At 37.1% G+C, this 15,064-nt stretch overlaps 1 protein-coding gene across 3 annotated transcripts in view; it reads right to left on the bottom strand.

The window, feature by feature from the left end:
• Nucleotides 1-15,059, bottom strand: part of SRP54 (signal recognition particle 54) — a 43,146-nt gene extending 28,087 nt beyond the window's left edge. The window contains exons 1-5 of one of the 3 annotated variants that reach the window (XM_089907607.1): nucleotides 14,831-15,059; nucleotides 13,776-13,889; nucleotides 6,366-6,476; nucleotides 3,822-3,913; nucleotides 2,766-2,850 (exon numbers count right to left, since the gene is read on the bottom strand). In XM_089907607.1, the coding sequence (XP_089763733.1) occupies nucleotides 2,766-2,850; nucleotides 3,822-3,913; nucleotides 6,366-6,443 (255 nt within the window). In that variant the 5' untranslated portion in view covers nucleotides 6,444-6,476; nucleotides 13,776-13,889; nucleotides 14,831-15,059. Of the gene's footprint in view, nucleotides 1-2,765; nucleotides 2,851-3,821; nucleotides 3,914-6,365; nucleotides 6,477-9,685; nucleotides 9,823-13,775; nucleotides 13,890-14,830 lie in introns of all 3 variants that reach the window. The other 2 variants (XM_022570725.3, XM_022570724.3) reach the window with 2 other exon arrangements.
• Between the last annotated feature and the right edge of the window lie 5 nt (nucleotides 15,060-15,064).

Here is a 15,064-nt window from a genome sequence, read left to right as displayed (position 1 = left end):
GAGACCATATGACCCACAAAGCCAAAACTATTTGTTCTTAAGAGAAATTTGCTGAGCCCATGCTAGATGATACCATAAAGGTTACATAATCCATATTATACGTGAATTTCAAGGAAAGCCCTGTGGTAGAAAAGGGAAGAAAAGAAAACACATTTTGTGATCTCCCTCCCAGGCACAGGGTTGAAATGAACAAAATCTATCTTAAACATAAATCCACTGCCCTTCCTCCTAGATCCTTTCAGAACACTAATGCGGCCCCATATTCACCTCCATTCTCTGTATCCCATGGCAGAATCACTCAGCTCTCTATGAACCTACTATTTTCAACCTATAAGTTTTATTGAATAATGATTTTTTAAAATAAATATATCTTATCTTCCTCCTACATCCTAGAACAGCAGTACTGAACTTTCATACTCTATATTACATTAAAATCTGTTATTCTATCTTGGACTTTGAATCGATCTTATCCTGGTGCATGCTTTTGTAACATCATACATTAATCACTTAGAGAATATTGGTTCACTCAGGCAGCTCTTCCATTGTTGACACATTTCACTATACAAAATCAAAACATTTTATTTATTAATATCAATAATGATCTCACTAGAAAAGTTAAATATTGGGACACTGTGACACTCATGGTGGAGATTCAAGCTTCTAGTTTTCACCTGAAAGCTGGAATTTCATTACTGGCTACAATACCGTTAGTTATTTGCCTTAAAGTGACAAGCTCACTTTATTTACTTTGGAGAAAATATCTGCCAAAGGCCCAAGTGTAAATAACCACAGATTATGTCTGTTGTTCATTCAGGTAAAAATGGCATTCTATGAAGGAAGTGGCTAGCTCAGCTTGCAATCAAACAATTACACATTTGCTTTCCTCAAGACAACCATCAAATTTCAGTACAAAGCAACAGGGCTTTCTGCATACTTCCCATTTCATCACACAAAATCGTATAAACACATGTGTATTCAAGGGTCAAGATTTAATACTACTAATAACCTCTACTGCTCCATCAAAGACATTCTTAAACGAAACTGGCTTTTTTTTTTTTCTTCACTGCAAGTGTGTGGGAGGAAGGAGTTCAATGACTACTAGTATAGTTTGGTACCACTGCCTTGATTCATGCTAGGGAGTTTTACCCAGTGTTTTTACCCACCATTGCTTTTGCAGTAAAGAAGGCTGAAAAAACGCAAATAATGTCTTAGTGTTATTATGAAAACAGTTTTGGCCTTGCTTTTTACACCACTGCCCTAGACCATGAGCTTCTGAGTATAAGGCCCAGTCTTTTTCATCTTTGTTATCAGCAGTATTTGGCATACTGCCTAGAATAAAGTAGGTACTCCGTAAAGCCATCTTAACAAAGCACTTGATGCTCCAGAATTGCCGAAAGATTCCAACCCCTAAAAATAAAAATGTTCCCTCACCCTGTGCTGACCTCAGGTGTTAGAAGAAAAACAATCTGGAAATATTGTGAGGAGTTTGGAGATCAGACCTGGGTCTACCACTAACTGTCTTACTTTTCTCAACTGCAAACTGAGAAGGAAAACTGGATAAATTTCCTGACCTCTTTTAGGTTCCGAATTTCTTTCTTTTTTTTTTTTTTAATAAATATATTTATTTATTTTTGGATGCACTGGGTCTTCGTTGCTGCATGCCGGCTTTCTCTAGTTGAGGCGATCAGGGGCTACTCTTCCCTGGGGTGCGCGGGCTTCTCATTGCAGTGGCTTCCCTCATTGCGGAGCAGGCCTCTAGGCACGCGGGCTTCAGTAGTTGTGGCACGTGGGCTCAGTAGTTATGTCTCGTGGGCTCTAAAGCACAGGCTCAGTAGTTGTGGCTCACAGGCTTAGCTGCCCCGTGGCAGGTGGGATCTTCCCAGACCAGGGCTCAAACCCGTGTCCCCGCATTGGCAGGCGGATTCTTAACCACTGCGCCACGAGGGAAAGTCCCTGAATTTCTTTCTAAATTAATTAGTCTACAGGACTAAACTGAAATGACACAACCATCCAAGGTACTAGACTTTTTCAAAGTACCAATCAGCTCTGCTAGAACCAAAGGAGTTAAGTGAAACTATTCACACAATATAGGGAAAAATACTCGAGACCACTAGCAGATACCTGTTGCTCTTAAAAAATTTTTTTTAGTTCCTTTCTTTTTTGCCCCTATGACTGGACTCAAACATATTTTCTAAAGCTCTAAGACTCTCATCATAATTTTCACAACAGCAGCAGCAATATCAATTCTAAGGTGAACAGGGCAATAGGCTATATTTACAACTTGCAAAATAAAACTTCACTAATTCAAAATTGCTTAAAATCTAGGCAAGAATAGGGATATCTGATCTTTTCAAAGGGACTTTTTGACACAATAAAAGTGTAGAAAAGAACTCTTGCCAAGAGTGACTTTCTGTACAAAAGCAAGACACTCAATAGGCAAAACTTGATATTAAAAGAGGATAAACTCAGAGAGGCTCTTCCGTCAATTAATATATAGTGAAGTTTTACTTTCTGTAACTTGGCTTTGGCATTTTTTTGCAGGAGTAATACTGGCCTTCATATCTGTACTCAGAATTTTGTATTCAGGAAAGTCTATGATAAAAATAAGCCACTTCAGAAAAGTTAATAATCCTTCAATTAATATTTTTAATACAGATAAATATTCTATAAAAACACAAAAAAGTATTCTGAAATAGTATTACTGTTTGCAGTGCTAATGTAGTGAGTCTACAGAAAATCACAGCACAAGCTAGATATACTTTTACCTTCACAAGTTCTTTAAATACTGCGTGCTGAATCATTTTTCTTTTGTTAAGACCAGATGCCATCTCTTCAAGATCAATTGCAGACCTTCATGATGATGGTTTTTGAGGGTAGAAGGGGGAAAAGTCAGTTAAGACACTCTAAAAAAAAAATTAGCTTTTGCCCCAAAGAATGTAAGAATATTCAGTCATTCATATTAATAGTATTCTAATTAATATGCATACAATTACTACAGGGTCATAAGTCCATACCATAAAGAATTTACCATGAAATGTTAGATGCAAGACTTTTGTTAGTTTTTCAAGGCTTTCTTTTGAAAGTCCAAATATTAATTTGTCCTCATATTAATGTAAAGTATTGATTTTATTTTTCTGGCAGCATACAGAATTTATATGTGTTTACACCTAGCAGAAAATAAGACTACTTCCTGTAGTGTAAATGCTTAAATGCTAGTAGTTCTCTATTTAGTACCCAGTCTGACAATATGAAAAGGAGGGATGGCCTGAGCACGACAAGGGCTAGGATTCAGGCAGCTAATTGAGGCGCCCTCAATTATTCTATGTGCCCTGTCCCAGTCAGTGTCCCTCCCAATTAACACAATAACTGAGACCACACACGTTACTCCTTTATTCAAATATGGACAGAGAAACCAAAAGGGGACAAAAAAGAATATAATTCTCCAATAATAAAGGAGGCTGATTAATGTCATCTTTAGTCTGAAGAGGATTAAAATGGCACCACTTTTCTATGATGCATCTAAATTGTTAACAGGCTTTTCTATTAAAATACTATACAGTATACGATTGAATCCATTCAGATAAAGGAGTAGTAGAATGGAAAGAAATCCATAATTAAATGAAAACCACATGTAGTTTATTCTTTGAACCATCATAATGGAAATGTACTATAAACAAAGTCTTCCAACATATGAGTTCTGTTATTTCCCAGTGCTGTATAGCAAAAACATTTCAAAATATGGCAGACTTTTCTAGTTAGCTCCTCATCCCAGTAAACTATATTTAGTTTTGCCTGTTTTTTACTTGATTAATTTAACTTACTTTACATTTTCTCTTAGTTGCTTCACTAGTTTAATATTAACATCTGCTTCCAATAATGCTGTACATACTTCTTTTAGCATAGCATTTAACACCTGCAAGAAAATAAATACTTAAAACGCCCATTGTATCATTTCAACCATACAAAAACAATGATTGACCAGTCATCATATACTACCATAACTTAATATTAATAAAAACAATACTATACCATTGGGGGGCGGAAAGGTTTTCAGTTAGTCTTCGAGAGAGAATCTTATTAAATGTCTAGTCATTTTGTCAAAATAAGACATTTCAGGGAATTCCCTGATGGTCCAGTGGTTAGGACTCTGAGCTTCCACTGCAAGGGGCAGGGGTTCGATCCTTGGTAGGGGAACTAAGATCCCGCAAGCCATGCAGCACGGCCAAAACAAAAGACATTCCACTTCGTTTTATTCAACCAGGTATTAACCGTCACAATTTTATCCCTACGTTAAAGTAATAATAGGAAAGATGATATACAAGCCAAAAAGTTACTACACAATACATGTTGCCATTGAAGTTTTCTATGTCATTGAATTCCTGTTGCTGATATGCAGCACTGTATATTCACAACATCTGCTTAACTGGACTATCGTGGAGGAAAATGTGACAAAAGAAAATGACTCAGTCTGACCTAGCAGCCTTACTACTTCCACTCAGAGCAGAGGAACAAAGTTGAAAAGGAAACTGTCCTCCATTAATAACTCACTATCATCACATATTTGTTGAGGTGCAAGGCACTGTGGTTAAATGGTCACAAGCTATAAAATCTCTAAAAAAGATGAGCCCTTAGCTGCTCATGGAAATAAGTGTTTACAGATTAGAATGTAAGCTCCGTGAGAATGGGAATTTTAGTCTACTTTGTTTACTGCTATAGCCCTGGTGCCAGTAAAAATGTTTGCAAAAATGTAGGCCCTCAATTACTTCTTTTTTGTTTTTTGTGGTACGCGGGCCTCTCGCTGCTATGGCCTCTCCTGTTGCGGAGCACAGGCTCCGGACGCACAGGCTCAGCGGCCATGGCTCATGGGCCCAGCCTCTCCGCGGCATGTGGGATCTTCCCGGACCGGGGCACGAACCCGTGTCCCCTGCATCGGCAGGCGGACTCTCAACCACTGCGCCACCAGGGAAGCCCCTCAATTACTTCTTGAATGAATTCTCATCATCAACTTCGGTCATATGTCATACAGCAGCTTATCAGATTTCTCTATCCCTCATTAAAGGGATTGATAAAAATGGAACTGATCTCTCATTAGAGGGATTTCTCCTTGTTAATTCCCTAGTAGCAAGTACCAAGAACAGAGAAACAACTGCCAATTCAAGCAACATCTGTTATTTTACTTCCCACCAACCTCTTCTCCCTGGTTTCTTTCTTATTTTCCTACCATAAACACAAACACCATAAGGGTTATGCAACAGGGAAAACTGTTTGGAAAGCTGTTGTTTTATTTGTTCAGAATTTCAAAGGCTAAACAATGGTTTAAATTATGATTTATTACTTAATAATAATTATTAGAAAAAGCCTTGGAATTAGGAAAATTATAAAAATAGGAACTAGAAAAAAGATTCTAATCCTGTTTCTTCCAATAAATAAACATGTGAAACTTGACTTTCCGTTGCTGTTAAATAAGAGGCTGGACTAGCCGAGCTCAAAGATGGTCCCCAAATTATTTAATTCCATTAGCTTATTAAAGTGTTGATATCAAATTCTATCTTAGAATTTTTTTAAACCTCCAAGTTAGAAAGTACTTTTTATCTATTATTTCATTTGATCCTTAAAATCATCTTGAAAGGTAAATGCTATTTTCTCATTTTATACATTAAGAAATCTGAAGCTGACTTGCTCAAATCTCTACCATTTGTTTAGTGGGATGCTAAACAAGGTCTTCTAAAACCAAATTCAGTACTTTCCCATTGGTACCACAAAATATAAAGTATACTATAATCTTCTTTTTTCAGTTGACAAACCATTAAGATACAATGTGTGGAGAAAAAAATGGGAGAAAGAAATACCTTAAACTTAAAATAATAAAACCTGGAGGAAAAGTATTTCAGATACCATATAAGGAGTCAGCTTACAAAATTTCCAAAACAAATGAATGAGGATTACAGAGGAAATGAATCACAGTAGCCAAGATGGAAATACTAGCCTTTTATAAGAATGCTAAATAAAAGTCAAGGAGAAAAGGTCAGATACATGCACGCCTAGTCAAGAAGAAGCAGGATACTAAAGTTTTAGGCCAATGTCAAGAGAGAAAGCAAAAGTGTATTTCCAGCTCTAAGCCATTTTCAAAATATAAAAGGTACATCATTATTACATGTAAGTTAAGGTGGTTTTTGTTTTGTTTTTTGGGGGGTAATTCATTACTGAAAGTTGAAATTAAGACAGTTGATTTCTCAATAAAAAACGCTATCTAGTGTATCCATTTCTGGGTTTTATCTACTGGTATTTACATAGAGATTACTAATCATCCACCTCCAATGCTAGTGATGATGTACAATCACATGTATTTTACACATTTTACATACCTCTTCATTGATGATGGTGGCATTGCTCAATGAGCGTAATGCTGATGTTATTTTTCTTCCAAGGTCTGCTAGTACCATCCTGAAGACTTTAAGACGTGATTACAAGAAACTCTAGGAAGGAAAAAAATTAAAACATCTATAAATAATCAACACCAGTTCCCATAACTGAAGGCTTCTAAAGAAGAGTTAGTTCAAATTAAAGTACTCTAGTGTTTAGATACTGTAACTTCAACTTCTATAGCCTCAACCTACATCTTCAATACTGTCAGGTCCAGAAGCTGAAGCTACCACTTGGTTATGATGGCTTATATCTGAATACCTAACTGGAATATTCTGTATGAATCAGCAAATTTAACATGTCAGATAATATGCTTTGAAGAAATGATGACATCTCAAATTAAATGTATTCATTTTGGACATACTTGTAAATATGAATAACTGACTGATGTGTTATGTACATTTTTAAATGAAAAAAAGGGTGAGAAAGACAAAGAGAGAAAAAGGTGAAATCTCCACCCAGGAATATTGCCTAATTAAAGGACAACTATTTTGATTTATGCTCTAAGTGAAAAAAAAAAAAGTCTTAAAATTAGTAAATCACTTAACTTTTCACGCACATTGCATTATCTCATTTCATTCTTCTAAAAACTAAGGAAAGAGGTGTATTATTAAAAAGCTGTTCTTGATTCCCCAACTCTAAAACAAGATAACCCCTAAGGCCCCTTCCAGCTCTAAAATGTTACGGTTTTATAAAATAGGTAGATGTACCTATTACACGTAAGTCAGGATGCAAGGACTCATGGATGGTAAGCAAGCAAATATGACTGGTATTTCCTGCCCTCAAGTTGCTTACCTACTAGCTAGCAAGACAAGGCACGTGAATAGCAGCAAAATAAAGTGAATCTAGGAATTCCTCTGCCTGACTGCCTTCTAACTGGGACATAGGCTTTCTTCTGCCTTCAGACTCAAAATCAGCTCTTCCTGGGTCTCAAGCCTGCCAGACTGCTGACTAGAAATACCTGATGGAACTGAAAAAATGTACTTACCATAATTTTCTGTTTTTTACAATTACATGGTTACGTAAGCTGGAAGAGCAACCACTTCGTAGAAAAAATCCAGAATTTTTAACTTCTTATCCCATACTCATTATACCAAATTATTAGCACATAAGTAAATATTCTTCAGGTAAGAGATAAGATTCAGTTATCTGATAGGTGTTTCAGTTTATCTCCTTTACCACTGCATTACCAGGAGTAATATAATCCTAATTATGACACCACAATTAGCTTTTTTAGAGATCATGTCATAAACAGATCATCCTCCATTTTATTTATTTATTTTTTCATCCTCCATTTTAAAAAGCTACACCAGTTAACTCTTATCTTCCCATGGTGACTGGCTCTTTTAAATTAAAAATTTTTTTAATTCTGTGAAGTTTTCCAATACAGTTTTCCTACGTAAGTACTTATTGGTAGCATATTTTAAAATATATTTGCCTGATTACAAAAACCTACACTTCAGTAGGGGAATAATATCTAATAATACCTTTTATTAATACAGTGTTTCTCCTGCAATTTCCAAGGATGTGTTTCTGAAAACTCTGGTATTAAAATTCCATTCAAAACCTCAACGACTTCCCATTTCACGCAGAGGTAAAGTCCTCAGAATGGACTATAAGGCACTCTCCTCACCCTCCCCGGAGGACTCTGTTACTTGCTGCTGTTGCTACACATTTCCACCTCAGGGCCTTAGTACCAGATGGCATGCTCATACTCTGGTTAACTATATGGCTCCCTCCCTCATCTCTGTCGGACTGCTGTTGTCCAGATGCAACTTCTCAATGAGGCCTTCCCTCATCACCTGTTTAAAACTGCAGCCTCCCTTCTCTTCATTTTCTCTCATTGTTTTCTTACCAACTAACATGATTTACTTACAGCTAACCCCTGAACAAAGGGAGGTTAGTGGCACCGACCCCTTCCACAGAAAATCCACGCACTGCTATCTGTGCCTCAAAAACAAAGAAACTGACTCCACCCAAAGGCAGGAAGCGGAAACAGTTTGGATAGAATTGACTCAAATCCTAGTTCTTATGATTCCACATATTGTGATCTCTAATTGAACACAAACTTATCCCCACACTTAATTTAAAAGTCTGTAAAATGAAAATACAGGTACTATATTGAAAAAAATCTGCACATAAGTCTACCCACGCAGTTCAAACCCTTGTCGTCAAGGGTCAACTGTATATTATTTGCAGTCTAGCTCCCTCAACTGAAACATAAGTTGCATGAGGTCAGGGATTTTTGCCTCTTTTGCTCTCTTCTGTGGCTCAATGCTTTATTTATCTTCAGCCTATGTAGTAAGCCTTTAGTAAAAATGAACCTTATGGTTGAATGATGTATTTAAGACCTTAGGGAAAAAGCAAGACTAGGGAACCAAAGTCATGAAAGGCCTTACAAATATCTCTCAAAAGACCACTAAAATAAACCAATGAAGATAACATGACAAATAAAAAAAACCAATGACCTAGATAATTGATATTGTACAATTAGTATTCATTTGCCTTATTTATTATAACTTTTCAGAATTTCCAACAAGATTCTTAAAAATTAACTTCGCCTTGTTCTAATATGCACACTAAAATACAAAATATCTTTTTTAATGTTAATAGCTAACCCTATATCTCAAATTGGAATAATTTACTGTTTAAGCACCCTCACTCAAAATTCTCTCTGCTAACTGAAAAGATTTATAGAAGTAATTATGTGTATACCTGTACTAGTTTCACAAAAGAAGAATCTCTACCTAGATGGGGCTGTTGGAAAGGTAAGGGATTACTATATAGTACTTCATATAGTTTAACATCTATTATCTCATTCCACCCTCACAACAATTTTACCATATAAGCAGGTGAAGGAATGGAACAGCCATTCCCTACAAAAAAAGCATAATGACTTCCTACAGTCCCTTGGACACAGAGCCTTAGGTCCTAGAGTATGAATGATGGATGCTTTAGACGATACGGTTGAATATGCCTGCTGGCGAACTCCTGGGATGAATTTTGCTGCTATACTACAAGAAAGGAAATCATATTTTGAAAGCAAAGATGCACATTCCTCTTCATAGAAGAGTAATAATTGCAATGTCCAGAAAGAACTGATAAGTACCACTGCAATCAGGACGTGCAAGGACTGATCTTGGCCCATCACATGTTCTTCTAACAGGAGTCTGGCTAAGAGTTGGATTGTGAGGTGATGGAAACAGTCTCAAGTTTGGGGTGCCCTAAATAAGGCAAGCACAGGGCCAAGTATCATACTTACCTGCTGCAGTGTGAAGTACTGGAAAGAGCATGGGCTTTGGAGTCTGACAAACTTGGATTCAAATCCCAGCTTTGTTACATACTGGCTGGGTTACTCTGGGCAAGTTACTTAATCTCTCTGAGCCTCACTTTCCTCACCTGCAAAATGGAGATAATACCATTATCAAGGTAGTTACCCTGAAAGGTTGTTGTGAGGATTAAATGAGACAATATGTATAAAACTGCCTGCAAGTGCACAGTATATTAACTATTATTTTCCTTCCTTTCTTGAATGATATCAATTGGCTCTCCCTATATCGTTAACTGAAGTGTGAGTAAACTGGAAATTTTCTGAACTCTACTAAAGTGACTGTCCCACTACCCAGGAATCACTCCCCCAGAATATTTAACATTTAGTGTGAATTACGTGTACCTGGTTATTATTCAATAGAAGCTGGAGTGTCCAAACAGCCACTTTTCTCTACATAAGCAATTAAAAATAATACTGCCAGAACCTTGCCCGATCTGAGATTATACAAACAGATCCTAACGATTAGAGATTCCAAATTTTATTATAATGAAAATGCCTATTAAAAAGTTCTTCTAAGCCCTAGTCAATGACTAACTTATTGGATCAATATTAGACTAAAGAACTAAATATACAAATATACTATTATTAGTAAATGTCTTTAGAAAAATGACTTCTATATTATATACTTTTCTATAAATTAGTCAATAGCCCAAACCAATACTTGCTTTCCTGACTAAATATATATGTGTATATATATGTATGTGTGTGTGTGTATGTATATATATATATTTTTTTTAATTCTGCATAGCCTATGTATTCCTAGTCTAGAACCACAGAAAAGTAAACTATTTAACAAAGTGGACTACTGGTATTTTATTTGGTAAAATGACTATATCTGAATAACTAATATAATGTTAATGACTTTAAATTTAGGAATATTTTTTCATTGTGAATATACTTAGTCCTCTAAAGAAATAATTCACTTTTATGTTTTGTGATTACAAGAGGATACACATTTGTTATAAAAATTCAAACATTACAGAAACATTAAAGGTAGAAATATAATTCCCCTAACCCTACCCCCTCTTTTGTCCCCTGATAACCACCAATAATACTTTGGAATACATTCCTATAGATTTTATTTTTTATGCATATAATTTAGGCAAATTGTCATAAGAATTATGGTTTGGGGGGAATGAAGAGGAAAGAAGAAATGAGGGAAAATCTTTTGTAAATATGCTTGCTAACGCTAAAAATATGCTTATATGCAAAAGCCAGATTACAAAACTGCATATATTGTATTTTGTATAAACTAATATCCAAAAAACGGCATTAGCCACGAAGGAAATGTAAATCAAAGGCACAATCAGACACCACTTGACCCACACTGAGATAGCTATAATAACAACTGTTGGTGAGAACATGGAGAAATCAGACCCTCGTACACTGCTGGTGAGAATGTAAAATGGTACAGCCCTTTGGAAGTCTGGCAATTCCTCCAAATTTTAAACGCAGAGTTACTGTATGACCCAGCAATTCCACTCCCAGGTACATGTGAGAAAAAGGAAGACACACATTCACACAAAGAATTGTACTTGAATGGTCATTAGCAATATTATTCATACTAGCCAAAAAGTGAAAAAAAGCCAAATATCCCTCAACTGATGAGTGGATAAATAAAATGTGGTATACCCACCAAATGGAATATTATTTGATAATAAAAAGAGATGAAGTACTGACACATGCTGCAACATGGATGAATCTTGAAAGTGTTATGCTAAATGAAAGAAACCAGTGACAAAAGAATATACATGATTCTACTTATATGAAATGTCCAGAAGAGAAAAATCTGTAAAGAAAGAAAGTGGATTAATAGTTGCTTAGGGCCTGGGAAAGGGGGAAAATGAGGAGTGAGTGTTAGTGGGTATGGAGTTTCTTCATGGAGTGATGAAAATGTTCTAAAATTGATGGTGGTGATGGTTGTATAGCTCTGCAAATACACTATAGACCACTGAATTGTACCCTTTAGGTGAGCTGTATGGTATGTTAATTTTATTTCAGTAAAACTTTTAGAAAATAATAATATTTGTCACCTCTGGATGGTGAATAACTAGTAATTTTTATTTTCTAATTTATATCTTTTTGCAATTTTCAAGTTTTTGGTAATGACTAAGAGTATTATTTTTTGTTAAGGGGAAAATTAATTATTTTTCAAAATGCTCTGTGAGAATTAGAATGATATTATACTAGAGGTTGAGATGGAGTTGTGACTTTTATTCATTTTAGTCACTCATTAAACACCTACTATGTGCTCCAGGAATTGTACCAGCATGAGAAAAGTTCTAACTCCAAATCAATAAATTACATCAAGTTAACAAAGACAAGACTCCTCTGTTAATTTCAGAAGATAAATTATGCATCATACCACCACTGACTTCCCTGCCTTATTTTGCACCAAAGTAGTATCAGGAAATATTCTCTTTATTAAAATAATTGTTTTTGAATTTAAAACTCATTTTAATATTAAAAGGTATACCAAAAATTCAATAAGCAACAATGCGTAATAACTCAAAAACACTGGGAATCAATTCTTTAAGATACTTTTTGGCTCTCAAGTCATTCATAAAAAGAATCTTTATGTAAACTGTTACCAAGAGGAAAATTAAAACAAAGTCAAAAGAATTCCTTGGAAATAGTTTGCCTTGAAGTTGAAATAAACACAGAATGAAAATATGGATGAGGAGGGATGAGGCATATGCCCAAGCGATGGGTAATTTCAGTGACATTCAGCTAACACCTGTCAGCTAAAAATTAAATACTCAATTAGAATCTCTAGGGATGGTAACATCACAAGATTATGGGGGAAGTGGCCTCATCTAAATTCATGATTAGGAGAGCAAAACAAGGCATCTACGTTTTGAAACACTTCACTGGCTATACTGATGTGCAGCCAGGGTTAATAATCACTGCATGAAGCAACACTCCTCAAGGGAAACAAGAGAATGAAACACCTGTTCTATAATTTAAAAATTAGAGACAATGTAGCAAATGCATTGAAGGGAGAGCAAGGAGACTATATACACTAAGCATACTCCAAAAGTCTATTCAAGAGATGTGGGCTTGAAGAACATGAGGGGAAGGGGCTCAAGCCAAGGGCTAACCATAAAGCAGAATTTATAGGACCTAATGACCAAATGGTTATGGAGAATGAAAGAGAAACAGAGGCAAAAATGACTCTAAGGCCTCTAGTTTGACTAACCAGGTGGCTAGTGATGCCATTAACCAATGAATGGAAGGCAAAAAGAGAAGCTGGTTTGAAAGTTAAAGAGTTAATACAGAGGGCTTCCCTGGTGGCACAGTGGTTGAGAGTCCGCCTACCAATACAGGGGACACGGGTTCGTGCCCCGGTCCGGGAAAATCCCACGTGCTGCAGAGCGGCTGGGCCCGTGAGCCATGGCCGCTGAGCCTGTGCGTCCAGAGCCTGTGCTCCGCAACAGGAGAGGCCACAACAGTGAGAGGCCCGCGTACCGCAAAAAAAAAAAAAAAAAAAGAGTTAATAGAGAAATGATTCAAGGGGCTTTAAAGGTTATTTGTAATGTTCTTCTACTAGGTTGGATATTGAGTGTTCATTTTATTATCCTTTTAAAAACTGAACAAACAAATATCACAAAATTCAACTAAAACATGGGGCCAAAACTCAAAGATACACTAGGAATCCCTGCTTTTATGCACTTTTGTGCGTAGGACGTATGTCATTTAGAAAGGGAAAAAAAGGAAGGTGGAGAGAGTGAGTTTGGTTTTAGACCTATTGAATTTGCAGAAACTAAAGAACTATTTCATGAAACAGAGGCCAGAGAAAAAGATGTGGAAATGGTTGGCATACCAGGATAATACCATGGAAGTAGATGAGAGCATTTGGGTTAGAGCCATGGTGAAGGGCCAACCGAAAGGAGAAAGTCAACTAAGACTGAGAATAATCAAAAGGATAGAAGCTTTTACTAATTCCCTTTCCCTCTCCGAAGGCATTCAGAAGCAAATCAATTGAAAACAAAGAAAAGCGACCACTTAATGGGTATCTTACTGTATTCTGGTGGCAGGTCCTGAATTTCTAGACAGGTGGAGTTACAGGAGTAATCACTTTGAAGGAGGGCTTGAAGATGTTTTTGCACAGTACTTCATATTCGGTTGGAAAATACTAATTGATCAGATCAAAAAATCAAAGGAAAGAGGTTTGAGGGAAATATTTCCCCTCCCCTTTGGCACCACCACTGCTGTATTCTGGGCACTGTACCAAACACCTTACCTAATCTTTCATCCTCATACTAAGCTTATTAGGTAGATGAGGAAACTGAGGCTAGATCAGAATAACAACTTGCTCAGGGTCACAAATCTCCTAAGTAGCACACTGTCATCTGTGTTCCCATAGCTCTCATGGCTCTTTATGCCTTACTAGAATTTCTCATTACTCATCTTGGTGTGATGTATATTTATGTGCCTCTCTCTCACCGTACTGTTAGCTCTTCAGTGCCAGGGTTCATGTCATTAATTTCTGTATCACTATAGCTAAGAATGAGTAAATATTTTGTTGAATGAAGCATATGAAAGAACTAGGTGATAATAGCATCCAGAACTCCAATAGGCGAAAGAGCTTCAGGAAATGGTTAGCAGCACCAAATGCTACGGAAAGAGCCATCAGTATACCTTAAGTCGTCAACGGCACTGAACTGGTATCCCTTATTCATTTTTGAGAGCCTACTATCGGCGGAACAATGTGTTAATTAGTCACAAGTTAACATGGAAAAATAAAATCTGGTACAAGTCAAAAGATTTTCGGATAAGTAGCCACATCTAAATCCTTGATCACGACAGCAAAACAAAGTCAAGCCTGCAACTGCTTACGTTTAATTTGGCTCGGGTAAATCTGAAGACAATTTTAAAAGGGTCACAAGCGCATCTTTTAAAAAAAACTTCTGATGGGAGACACGAGATGAAAAAGGGCCAGCGCACCTCCGTCTCGGTGACGACAGCCGGTGGCCTAGGACGCCGACTCCCTCCAGTGTCTAGCCCCCTAAGCAGGGTTAGGGCTGCCCCTAGCTGCTAGTCGGTAGTGTTGAGCGGGAAAAAGCAGACACTTACCGCAAAAGGTACCGCTACAGCCGTGACCCAAACGGGCCGGGGAGTCCTTCGCGAAGCCCCACGCCGTGGGAGGAAAACAACGAAAGCGGGGGTCAGACAGACAGGTGCTACCCCACATAAACTAGGGCCCCAGCGCCCAGCACCGCGACGCCAACCCCCACCAGCTGGAAGACCGATGACTGCCACCGAACCTTCCGCCCAATGTGGTAACGTCACCACACGGCGTAGTCCAGC

This window comes from Delphinapterus leucas, chromosome 2 (assembly GCF_059928025.1).
Source record: "Delphinapterus leucas isolate spDelLeu-1000000601 "Yukka" chromosome 2, BTC_Dleu_Yukka2, whole genome shotgun sequence".
Classification (NCBI taxonomy): Eukaryota; Metazoa; Chordata; class Mammalia; order Artiodactyla; family Monodontidae; genus Delphinapterus; species Delphinapterus leucas.
Note: the sequence above shows the minus strand (reverse complement) of the source record. Positions and strands in the feature narration are given on the sequence as shown.